Below are 10886 nucleotides of genomic sequence, written 5' to 3' on the forward strand. Positions count from 1 at the left end.
TGTTTTATTCCTCTTTTTGCACATCAGCATAATAACAATCGGATTTATTATGTGATTGACCATCAACTTGGTACATTCATAATAGCATTTGTTTAATATTTGGGAGCCAGTTTTGTACATTTTAGCTGACAATGACTTGTTTGTGGAAAACCTGATAAACCACAGTATCCTGGCCTCCAACGGAATACATACATTATATTACAGGTATAGGCAAGAAATGGATACATTCCTATATTATCACGTAATTACATTTTAAATATCCATAAGTGTAATCGAATTGATTTTTTGTGTCTGAATGATTTTAACGAAAATTCTGTAACGGGCAGAAAAAGCCTAAATTATGCAAATTATTACATTAATGTGGACAAACTTTCTGACCCTATCAAGGCTTAACTTCCGCAAGTGCCCGCATCCATTCCTTTATGCATTTCATGTGTTCCTGTTCCAATGACGACATGAGGGTGGGAAAACACAGTAAAGGGATTGGTCCTCTATTGTTTTCTACTGCATTTTTGCTTTCATAAATTTAGTAGGTTCACTGCTGCGTTGTACTTTCGTTTAGAATTTTAGACTTCAAAGACTTTTATTTTGACATCGATTTATCTATCCGGAAGTATCCCCTCTTGTTGCGTTAAACATTTTAATGAGATTTCCTCGTTCTAAGGCGCCGCAGTTCTGTTTTGGTTTCGGTTTATTTTTGAGGTGCTTGTTGGTTTGGTAAGTGTTGGTGTTAAAAAAAAAACTTACACTGAAGTGTAGATATAAATATTTACAGATATTGTACCGACGTAAATGAAGCATGCTCGTTATTATTAATCCCACAGATTAAAAGTCTCGACTGGTGATCAAAATAATATGCTTGATGCAGAATGACGTCCATGGAGAACATTGAGGTTTACATCCCCAAGGAGGCATGTGTCAAGAACATCCCCTTTCAATCCCTGTCCTCCTCTATGATCAGGAAGATCAGTCTACATCTGTGTCATAACAGATCTGAAACGCCAGAGAAACAGATTGTGACAAGCATCTCTCCGGTGGAGCTAAGAGAAAAAGCAGTGTCTGACAGCATTGAAGTGAGGTCATGCATGACCAAAATCACTCCAGGAAAGTTTTGGCTGCCTGTTGTGAGTTCCAGTGTCAAGGCATATAAGGTTTTAAAAAGCATTTTACCAGCACATAGGCCTCCGATACAGCTGTCAGTGCCAGAGCATGTAGAAGCATCTATTCCTGTTGGCAAGGCGTCTGCTCTGAAAAAGAATTCCTTCATTATTTTTAACAATCAGATCTTCCTCTCAGTAAAAAGGCCAAGGGGGAAGAGAGTCAGCTTTCAAAGCTTAACATCTCCAAGTGAATTTCCTGTTCCTCAAAGCCAGCAGAACCAGGAAGATGCTCCACCCAGTTGCCAGACACGAGACACTTCCAGACCACAACAAAGCATGGTAAGAGATTTCTTTGGGTTGAAATTCCTTTGACCTCATCGGTTCTTTTTTATTGATAAACTATTGCTGGGGTTTACTGGATTTCTGATTTTTGCAACCTCACATACACCTTCATATCCACAGACTCAGGATCAGACCGTAATCAGAGATGAGCAATCTTTGACGCTGTTGCAGAAAGTCTCAGAAGTAACTCCTGAGGAACACGATACAAGCAAAGAGGTACAAAAGGTCAGAATAGTGTTCCTGACTGTTAATAGCTTTGAAGTTTGAATCAAACTTATTTTGGTAATTAATATTTTATTCATTAAATACAACGGAGTAATGTGTAGTTAATAAATAGAAATCAATTGAATAAATTAAAGTCGAAATTACACCATAGCACGTCAGCAACAGATACTGATCATACGTTTTGCATGTGAATAACAGGATGCTGAGATAACTTCAGATTCAGCCAACAGTCCACCCAAACCCACAGAGGATCTAGAGCACAGTCAGACGGCTTCCAGTTTGCAAATGTCAAATTCTGTGCCCAATATTTTACACCAGTCTCAAAGCCCAACCCAGACGTCGTCTGAAGTGTCAGAAGAGCCCGAAACTGCAGGTGGAGAAGGAGAGACCATTGCACATTTAGAGACAGCAGGATTTCTTCCCATGGTCGGAAGCTGTCTTGCGTTTGATTTCCAGCTGCTGGCCAAAGAGGAGAAAATAAGCCACCTACGAGCTCGACTTAAAAAGAAGGAGGCTGCACTCAGCATCTTAAAGTCAAAGCCTTCTGATCAAGTTTAGATGATGTCATTGTGGACTGGCCTGAAATGTTCATTCAGAAGACTGTGATAGTTATATTAAGGTTTCTCGTGTTTGCAGCGGAAGGATTTTTATAAATCTTCCCAAAATAAGACTGTGATAGTTATATTAAGGTTTCTCGTGTTTGCAGTGGAAGGATTTTTATAAATATTCCCAAAATTGTTAAATTGCATTTGCAGAGATACATGACAACAACAACATCCTCATGTAGTTTGAATAATAAAGCCAGAGGAATGATGTCATACCTATTGTAATGATTTTATTGAGCAGTCCACCACCTGCCATCGGCTTAAGTGTACAGAAACATTTGCAGACGCATATACAAACCTCATATGCAGTTAAATATAATACGTTATGTGCTAATAGCAATGTTAGTTCCACTAGGACAAAACTAGACAGATTTTTCCGTGTGCATCCCCCCCAAAATTAAAACAGTCTATCAGAGTTGGAAGTTTTATTTGAAAGTTGTACAAGATGTGTAAGTTGAAAGATGCACAGGCAATTTTCAAGCAAAGCTTTTAGAGTCAGCAGTAGTAAAAGATTCGACACAAAATGAAAAATAATAGAGCTACACAAGGCTAATGCATGAAACAGTAAGAAAGTACAAAAAATACACACTATAAGACACTTGGAAGAATATTGCACACATTGTTCTGAGACAATAAATAATATGAAAGAAGCAAAAAAAATATCTTAACGTTATTTAAACGTTCAAATATAATTTTAATGACTTTCTGTCATTCACAGCTGTTCTTGTGGTCTCAACGTTCTCTAAGTGTAAACACATAAAACACTTCAAACTAAACCAATATTTCAAGTCCCCTCCTTTGTATCAGGGTCCTGATTATCCTCTGTTTATTTAGCGCTCATGATCAACTCAATGTAGTACATCATATCTTAATCCCACTTTCTGAAAGCCGTTTGCCGTACATTGTGCAAGTGACTCCTGAGTTGATGTACATGATTCCGACCGTTAACAAGACATTTTGTCTTTATTTTATCACCCAGCGTGTGCCTTTCTTGATTCTTTTGCGGGAGAAAGAATCTTATTGGCTGTGTGCTAGTACTTCTCATCTTTGTTTGTTTTCTCTTCCTCGCCCCTTATCATTTCATTTGAAGCCTACACACTCTAGAATCGCTATAACTGACTTTTGGCTGAGATACGCTTGTGATAAAATCTTGCTCTGCTGTCGTCACTCTTTAGCAGGATTTCAATGTCATACTGCAGGAAATCTTGTAACCACCCTTAATGATGAACGCTCAAAGTAAGTGATTTGATCTGTGTTTATTTATACAAAACAAGCCCCATGCCAATGAACTATCAACTTTTCAATCTTGTGATGACACAATAATTACAGTAGATACCCCAGCTGGATCAAACTTCAAGAATAAATTTCTATTAAGAAGATTTTTTGCGGCGTTATCTCTGTGTTACACCCAACTCCGCTTCGTCAGGTTTTGTTTGTTTTTTCTTAATCACTGATTTTTATGCCATTTCTTTGCGCTTTGAGCAGAAGACAAGCTTGTGATTACAGTAGGTGCTTTCTGTCTAGGATAGGTAGGATGTGGCCGGGTTCGTGCCAATGGCCCTCCCCTCTGGGTGCTCCTATAAGAACACACTGGTGTAAAAACTGCGGCAGAGAGACTGTATTTTCCAATACAGAAAAAATAGACATGCCATCCAACGCAATGCCTTCTTGCACCAGACACCTTCAAACAACCAGAGGATTCATGTGGAATGTAAGTACACCAGCTTTTCTGTCAAAATATTTACTGCAATCTGTGAGGGAAGTGACGTAAAATGGGATGCACCGTGACCGGGCCTTCATCATAATGGGTTCACCTTGCACAAGCCATTTATATCCATTTCTGGTATCTATTTAGGTATCTCAATGTAATGCAAATTTCTGCTGTGCACACTTGAAAACCAAAAAATCTCTTCTGAAGTCTCATATAAACAGCTTTCTATTTTTTAACTAAATAACTGGCTTTTAAGGATGAGTCAGTGACCCTTTTGTGACTAACAATTACCGCCTCCAATGCAGGTTTGTATGTTCGGAAAACTATTATGACATTATGTGGGATGTTGTTTAGAGAATACAGCTCTGTAACGCACACAAAAAGGTTAAGAACAATTCAACATTTTTTAGTATACTTTCACATACTTTCACTCTGACTAGCTTTGTATAAGGCCACATCGCTTCTCACATTTTGAAGGCTGCAATGTCTTTAATCTCAAACTAACGTCATTCGCTTGAGTTTGTTGAAGAAGTCTTCTGCCATCTGGATTCTTCACGCACGCTTTTAAATCTGTTTGGGCAAAACAGATAGATACGAAATGTATATTCAGGGGTCATTCGGGGAGATTTCTATTTGTTGCGTTTGAGATAAGACGCAGGTGGATCAGAGTTTGTATCCTGTGAAGCAGGTGTCCAGCTGGAGGAGTGTGTGGGTTGTGTACTCCCTCATCTGCGTTCTGGCACTGCAGGAAGGCAGCGAGGGCACCAAAGCACGCTGCGGGAGAGAGCTGGTAGCTGACCTGGAGTTTGTGTGTGGAGACCGTGGATTTTACAGAGGTGAGATTCATTACGAACTTACTTCAATTGTTTGGGTCAAACCAGGAGAAGAGCTTTTTTTTTACATGTTATCACGTCCATTTCTTAAAATCTGTAATCATGCTTATTCTCAGAATTATATCATATTCATAACACTCAGCATATCAGTTTAATAAAAGTGGCCTTGCCCTGCTAAGATACAGGATTTTATCATGTCACACTGTTATCATCTTGATTTCAATCTGGCGAATTAACCAATAAGCAAGCAGTGATGTTGTGGGAAAGTCTGATATATCTTTTTGGATAATGAAACCTAACGTATAACAAAATAAGAGACTGTAGCAACATGTACTCGAACAGATTTGCGCTTGATGACGTCAACATTTTTAATGGCTGCTAACTGGGCCCTTTCACACTGTTCCATATCCAAGGCCATTTTCACCCTTTCTTTTCTCATTTCTCTCCCCCTCTCTTTGTCTCCCTCAGTCATTCTTCCTCTGAAAAGGAACATTATGACATGGCCCCAATGTCATATCAATAAAACATTTAAAAATGTATAGCTATTGTTTGTCATGGACAGGCAACTTTTTCACATCCAATAGTGACCCACTGTATAATCACTCTTTATTAAGTTTAATTATTATTTATTATAGTTTTATTATTTCAAATCATATAAATAAAAGAAAGTTTGCTTCAAGCTGTTAGGCAAATGGATGAAAGTTAAAATGCTCTCTCATTTGTAAGTCGCTTTGGATGAATGAATCCAAATGCTAATGTTGTGTTAAAACTACAGGATGACCAACGTTTAAACCAAGAATGTTTCTTCCTATCTCTTTGTGGTTAGGCAAACCCGGAGGATCCCGTAGTGGCCCTCGCTCTCGTGGGAATGGGATTGTAGAGCAATGCTGCGTGCGAGGATGTGACCTCCAGCATTTGGAGTCGTACTGTGCCAAACCCAAAAGAGGGCGCCGTCATGCCCCTGAGATACTTCAACACACTGTGGTGAGAGTTCAGCTCTGATCTATAGAGCTTATTCAACTGATTTTTTTTGCGGAAGTCTGACATTTGCTAAAGATGATTGATCGCCAAAATTAATGACCATTTTCATCTTTCATTGGTTAGGACAGAGTGAGTTTTTGGCCTTAATGCAACATGCTTATACTTTTCGAGGCGTTATGGACATGACATTTTGCGTTATGGACCCTGAACCTTTGTTGATGGAGTCTTAACTTAAACGTCAGTCTATGAAAGAAAAATCTATTTAAAAAAAGGGAAATAAACATGCGTTTATGTGTCAAAAAAGGATGCGGTTTTTGGAGACTATAAACTTTGTAGGATTTCTGTAAAATAAAATGCACAATCCTGAAGCAATAATACCCAATGAATTTATGAGGAATATGTAGCGTTATGGATGCGACTATCCAGAATATGGCACTTACATGACTATAAAAAATCATGCACTAAAAATATAACAAATGCTTTACAAATTTGAAAAGAGATATCACTTGGGTCTTTGAACCACCAAATGTTTACATCTACGCTGTTAAAAACTGCTGGTAAAAACCTTTCACGGAATTGCCCAAATATTAAATGATGGAAGGCCTCTTTGGTTTAATTAATAGCAGCACCGAAAACCTTTCAACCTTTAAATCCCAACAACATGGTGTCAAAATAACACCATCTATTAAAATCTGTTTGTTGCAGGAAGAGCGATTCAGGCAGTTGTTTCAAACGCGGTACCAAAAGCTCGCCAAGATGAACAGGGATCATGAAACTACATCTCAAAGACTCAGAGAACGAGTGCTGTACCAGTGGAACTTCAGGGGTCCTCTTTTATTCAATTCAGACACCAAGACACCCAACCGGCCGCCCTCTGCTCACCACCATCTTTCCACTGACCAGATTACACCAGCAGCAACATTTATCCAACAGAATCGATAGCCAAAGCTCTGGATCTTGCAGGGAGACAATACAATCCTATTTCATGACTTCATTCCTTGCAGAATTATGAACTGAGATGTATGTATGAGAAACTAGTGGACATAATGGCAAATACAAGATGCCCTGTTATCATGAATGATCAAAAAGTATTAGAGAAAAGTTTAGGATGCAAGTATTTGTACACTACACTTATAAACTTCAAATACTTCATATATAAGACCACTGAAAGTGAGGTAAGTTATTTTGAATGTTAGAGTTTAGAATTATGAATTTATATTGTGAGAATGCGTAAATGTGTTTTTGTAAAAAGTTACTGATGCTGTGTTTCTAAATATATTTTCTTACTTTTTTGTATTTCGGGTTTAATTTATATTCATAAGTTTGATAACGATTTAAAATGTCTGATACTTGTGAAATATCTATAAGCAGCATTTTTAGTTAAACAAACAAAAAAGTTTCCAATGCAATGCATTTTTTAAATTCCACTCGTTATTTGCTTCCATTTTAGAAGATGCTTGAGGTTAGGAAGAGATTTAAGTTGTTAAAGTGAGAGCTGTAGGATCCGAAGCTGGATGTTTCTTAGACTTTTAAGAATCTCAGATATAGTCCCAGTGACCTTAAAAGAAAAACATGAGTCTGTTTACAATGAATAAATAATATCACCACAACCTTGGTGTTTTATCACTGTCTAAACATTAATCATTTTATTTTTGGTATGCAGTGCATAGGTAAAGATTGGTGTTATGACTTTGATTTTCTTCAGGATTCTACACACATTATTTTTTAATAATCAGTGCAGTGGTGAAATAATTAATCGGGGTCGAAAGTCTATTGATGTTTAAATACCACAGACATTCTAGTTCACATACATGTACCATAAGCATTTTTTCACTGAGAAAGAAGAAATCATGAAATTGAATTGAATGTGTAGGCGTTGCACCATTTTGGGGGGTTATTTGTTAGAATTGAGTCAGTGAATGATTTATTGGAGTTTGTTTGTTGGCTGATTCAAGTCAGTCCCAAGGATTTGTTTATAAATCAGAGTTCAACTCATCAATTTAATAATTCAGTTACAGCACACAGGAAGATTATTTACTCTGTAAAATCAAATTAGTTGATCTTACTTAAAAAAAGCATCCAAACCGATTGCCTTAAAAAACGAAGTAAAGTGAAATGGTATTGTTGAGTTCAAGTAACTAAAAAAAATAGTTCAGATGTACTCTTGACTTAGTGTGGAGTACTCAGAATTAACTATTATTACCAACTTATAAATGAACTAAATGAAATCCTTTATTTCACATAAATATTATTCAAAAAATGCATAAATCTAACACCTTGACTTGATCAACACAAAATGAGCAAGAGGAGACTGATCTCAGAACTGTATGCACAGACTAAGCTTATTGGTAAAAAGAACACATGTAGCTTCGCAGACCCTAATCACATGCACCTATCTTCTAAACAGTGGTAACCACAAAACTGAAAAATATGTAAAACTCTTCTAAATATCTAAGAGAAGTGAACATTAAACACTATCAAGTCTTTAACTTTACTAAAATCATATAAAATAATCATATTTTTAAAAATGTACTCTCCTAATGCAGTCTCGCGCAGAGCTTGCTGGGAATCTTTTCTGCGTACAGGCAGGATCTGCTCTCCACTTCCTCTCGCTGGTGTAGTAAAGTTATTGCTTCGCTTGCCGCTACTTGCTTGATTTAAGTAAAATATACTGAAGGCGCAGTATTCCCTTGCAAGTGATCATAACTTAATATAAACTAGTAAAATGTATACATTTTGACAACTGAGTAAAGCTAACAAATAATTTGTAAGTAAAGACAACAATTAGATTTTAAAGTGTATCAGCATAAATTGTTGTTCACAGAAGGCTAAATCATATGACCAAAAGACCAATAGACCATTTTTATTCAACTTTTTTTGGCTTTCATTTTGGAAATCTTTATTAATATGAGGTGTATTTGAAGATGAGTAGAGGACTCGTGGAATTCAGAAACAACATGATATAAAAAATACATATATTTTTTATATTTTTGGGGTAATCATTTCTCCAACAACATTTATTACACGTATAAAATATTCAAAAGTTATACAATGTTTATTGTATTATTATATGTCTTATGACTAAAAAACATAGGTTAACATTCAAAATATGTAGGCAATTGTAAGAGAGCGAAGAAATCAACTTTGAGAATATGTTTATGAATGACAATGACTCTCTAGATTGTAAACTGAGCATATGCTGCGTTTCATCACAAAGTACTACACAAATACAATATTCCCTGCTCACTTTAGAGTAAAGTATTTTCATAATAAATGACAGATCACTGTTAATGTAAGATAATGTTATACTCAACTAAAATTTGTATTGATCAAGTACAGTGGATAGATCACAATTGTATCCTTGTAATTTCACGAGTGGAGTTTAGCAATGTCTGTGCCTGAATAACTCAGAACACAGCTCTCTCTTTTTGAAGTGCTGAGAAATGGAGTTAAAATCCTAAAACCATTGTATTGCCAGAAGTAAAAACTTTTTCACTTTTTCTGCCTCTCTGCCCTTGAGCTCTGATAAAGTAGCTGTGATTATCTGAAGCTTTGCAGGTGACCAATCTTCAACCTTCCAAGACACAGCAAAACACACACACAGAGGTCATAGCTGTGCCTCACTGCTGTAACTCTACCATACGTTTGTATTTGTTAACCTTTTTAACAAATGTTCAAAACTATATTGTTAATTATTAGTTAGATGTTAGATAATGCATTTACTAATGGTAGCAAATACAACCTTATTGTAATGTGTTAACATATTTTTCTATTTGTAAGTTCCTTTGATAACTGCATCTGCCAAACAAGTAATAGGCTAGTTTAACTTGCAATGCAATTCAGATTGCTCAGTTTATGAATATGACAATGAGATTTGTATAATCGTCGTGTTCTGACATTTGCATCTTTGACATTATTGTTGATTACTGAAGTGAAGTCTCTTTGTCGGATACAAACATCATAGAAAGCATTAACTATCGGCATGAACAATAAATAAAATCATTTCAGGCCTTTATCATCTTTGCAATATCAGCATCACATTTCTCAGGTGAGGATTTTTGTTACAAACTAACAGCTGCTTCGGTCTTTGATAAGAAATAAAGTTGATATAATAGCCTACTAGTAGCTATTTTTCCTTCTACGTCAAAGTCAGATAACGCTTACTCCCCTGTTCTGGAGATGGACCAAAACTGCAGACCGCTGTACTCAGGATAAACATGCCCTTTCAGCTCGGGGAAAAATGGCCAGGCAACATTATCTATTTTAATCAACAAAGTTGCAGTCTGTGGATTACTGTTGTTTTTGTGCTCTTCATTACCAAATATAATTTTATTAGTACTTTGTATTAAACAATCAATACAGCTAAATCTTAAGCAGCATTTGTGAAACGTATAAACTTTGACACACTCACTGTTAAAAAGTAATTGTTTGTTAAGTATTCTTTGAGAAAACACTTCACCTGCAAATACTGGGTCACAGAAACCTGTGGATATTTATCAGAGTTTTCAGATACATTTGCATTCATTAGCATTTTAATAATCTTCTCACAGTCAAAACATAGACATACCACAGATGACTGAACTTGAAAAATCTAGTCATTTTTTGAGAGACGCAAACTCAATTCTCATCCCAACACAATTTCTAGGCCAAACAACATTGTACAAAATTGTGGGAAAGTAAATGTTAACAAAAAAGCTTCAGTATGACATTTAAAGCCTATAATGTATGTTATAAATATATTAAAAGGTGAGGAATGCAATAGACAACATTTTAAATGCAAGAGCAAATAAAAAACAACACAACAGAAAGTGTGAATGACACTACATTTACATTAACGATTTTATCCAAAACTTTACATTGTATCCAAATATACATTTTTATCAGTACGTGCGCTCCCTAAGAATCGCCACACAAGCCAAACATAAATTATCACCTTTTTCAATGACAATTTTTGTTATTCTGCATTAGTAATCAGCTGACCTCTAAGAGACTTTGGACATGTGATTTTCAGTAAATCAGTCGCATTTTAATCCAGGATCTATGTAAATAAAGATCCAACATGTTAGCAAACAGTTGTGTAATGATTTAC

The 10886-nt window shown here is 36.2% G+C and overlaps 2 protein-coding genes across 4 annotated transcripts; both read left to right on the top strand.

Moving 5' to 3' along the window:
- Position 1: 1 nt before the first annotated feature.
- si:dkeyp-110g5.4 (uncharacterized protein LOC561637 homolog) lies at positions 2-2485 on the top strand. Of its 2 annotated transcripts, none has more exons than XM_056729440.1 (4): positions 2-717; positions 825-1439; positions 1563-1667; positions 1866-2485. In XM_056729440.1, the coding sequence occupies exons 2-4, from the start codon at positions 870-872 to the stop codon at positions 2223-2225; spliced, it is 1035 nt and encodes a 344-aa protein (XP_056585418.1). In that variant the 5' UTR covers positions 2-717; positions 825-869; the 3' UTR covers positions 2226-2485. The 2 variants fall into 2 exon arrangements, with proteins under 2 accessions (XP_056585418.1, XP_056585419.1); XM_056729441.1 differs by having other exon boundaries at positions 1563-1658.
- A 658-nt stretch (positions 2486-3143) lies between these two features.
- Positions 3144-7208, top strand: igf3 (insulin-like growth factor 3). Of its 2 annotated transcripts, none has more exons than XM_056729740.1 (5): positions 3144-3508; positions 3797-3983; positions 4669-4819; positions 5643-5800; positions 6503-7208. In XM_056729740.1, the coding sequence occupies exons 1-5, from the start codon at positions 3198-3200 to the stop codon at positions 6737-6739; spliced, it is 1044 nt and encodes a 347-aa protein (XP_056585718.1). In that variant the 5' UTR covers positions 3144-3197; the 3' UTR covers positions 6740-7208. The 2 variants fall into 2 exon arrangements, with proteins under 2 accessions (XP_056585718.1, XP_056585719.1); XM_056729741.1 differs by having other exon boundaries at positions 4672-4819.
- Positions 7209-10886: the final 3678 nt, after the last annotated feature.

Source organism: Triplophysa dalaica, chromosome 18, assembly GCF_015846415.1.
Source record: "Triplophysa dalaica isolate WHDGS20190420 chromosome 18, ASM1584641v1, whole genome shotgun sequence".
Classification (NCBI taxonomy): domain Eukaryota; kingdom Metazoa; phylum Chordata; class Actinopteri; order Cypriniformes; family Nemacheilidae; genus Triplophysa; species Triplophysa dalaica.

What these genes read in the sequence shown, in the direction of transcription:
- igf3 (XM_056729740.1), top strand. Translation starts at nt 3,198, where the DNA reads ATGTACATGATTCCGACCGTTAACAAGACATTTTGTCTTTATTTTATC. An exon ending in AGACCGTGGATTTTACAGAG is followed by an intron (nt 4,820 to 5,642) that starts GTGAGATTCATT and finishes CTTTGTGGTTAG; the next exon opens with GCAAACCCGGAGGATCCCGT. An exon ending in AGATACTTCAACACACTGTG is followed by an intron (nt 5,801 to 6,502) that starts GTGAGAGTTCAG and finishes TGTTTGTTGCAG; the next exon opens with GAAGAGCGATTCAGGCAGTT.
- si:dkeyp-110g5.4 (XM_056729440.1), top strand. Translation starts at nt 870, where the DNA reads ATGACGTCCATGGAGAACATTGAGGTTTACATCCCCAAGGAGGCATGT. An exon ending in CCAGACCACAACAAAGCATG is followed by an intron (nt 1,440 to 1,562) that starts GTAAGAGATTTC and finishes TCATATCCACAG; the next exon opens with ACTCAGGATCAGACCGTAAT. An exon ending in CAAGCAAAGAGGTACAAAAG is followed by an intron (nt 1,668 to 1,865) that starts GTCAGAATAGTG and finishes TGTGAATAACAG; the next exon opens with GATGCTGAGATAACTTCAGA.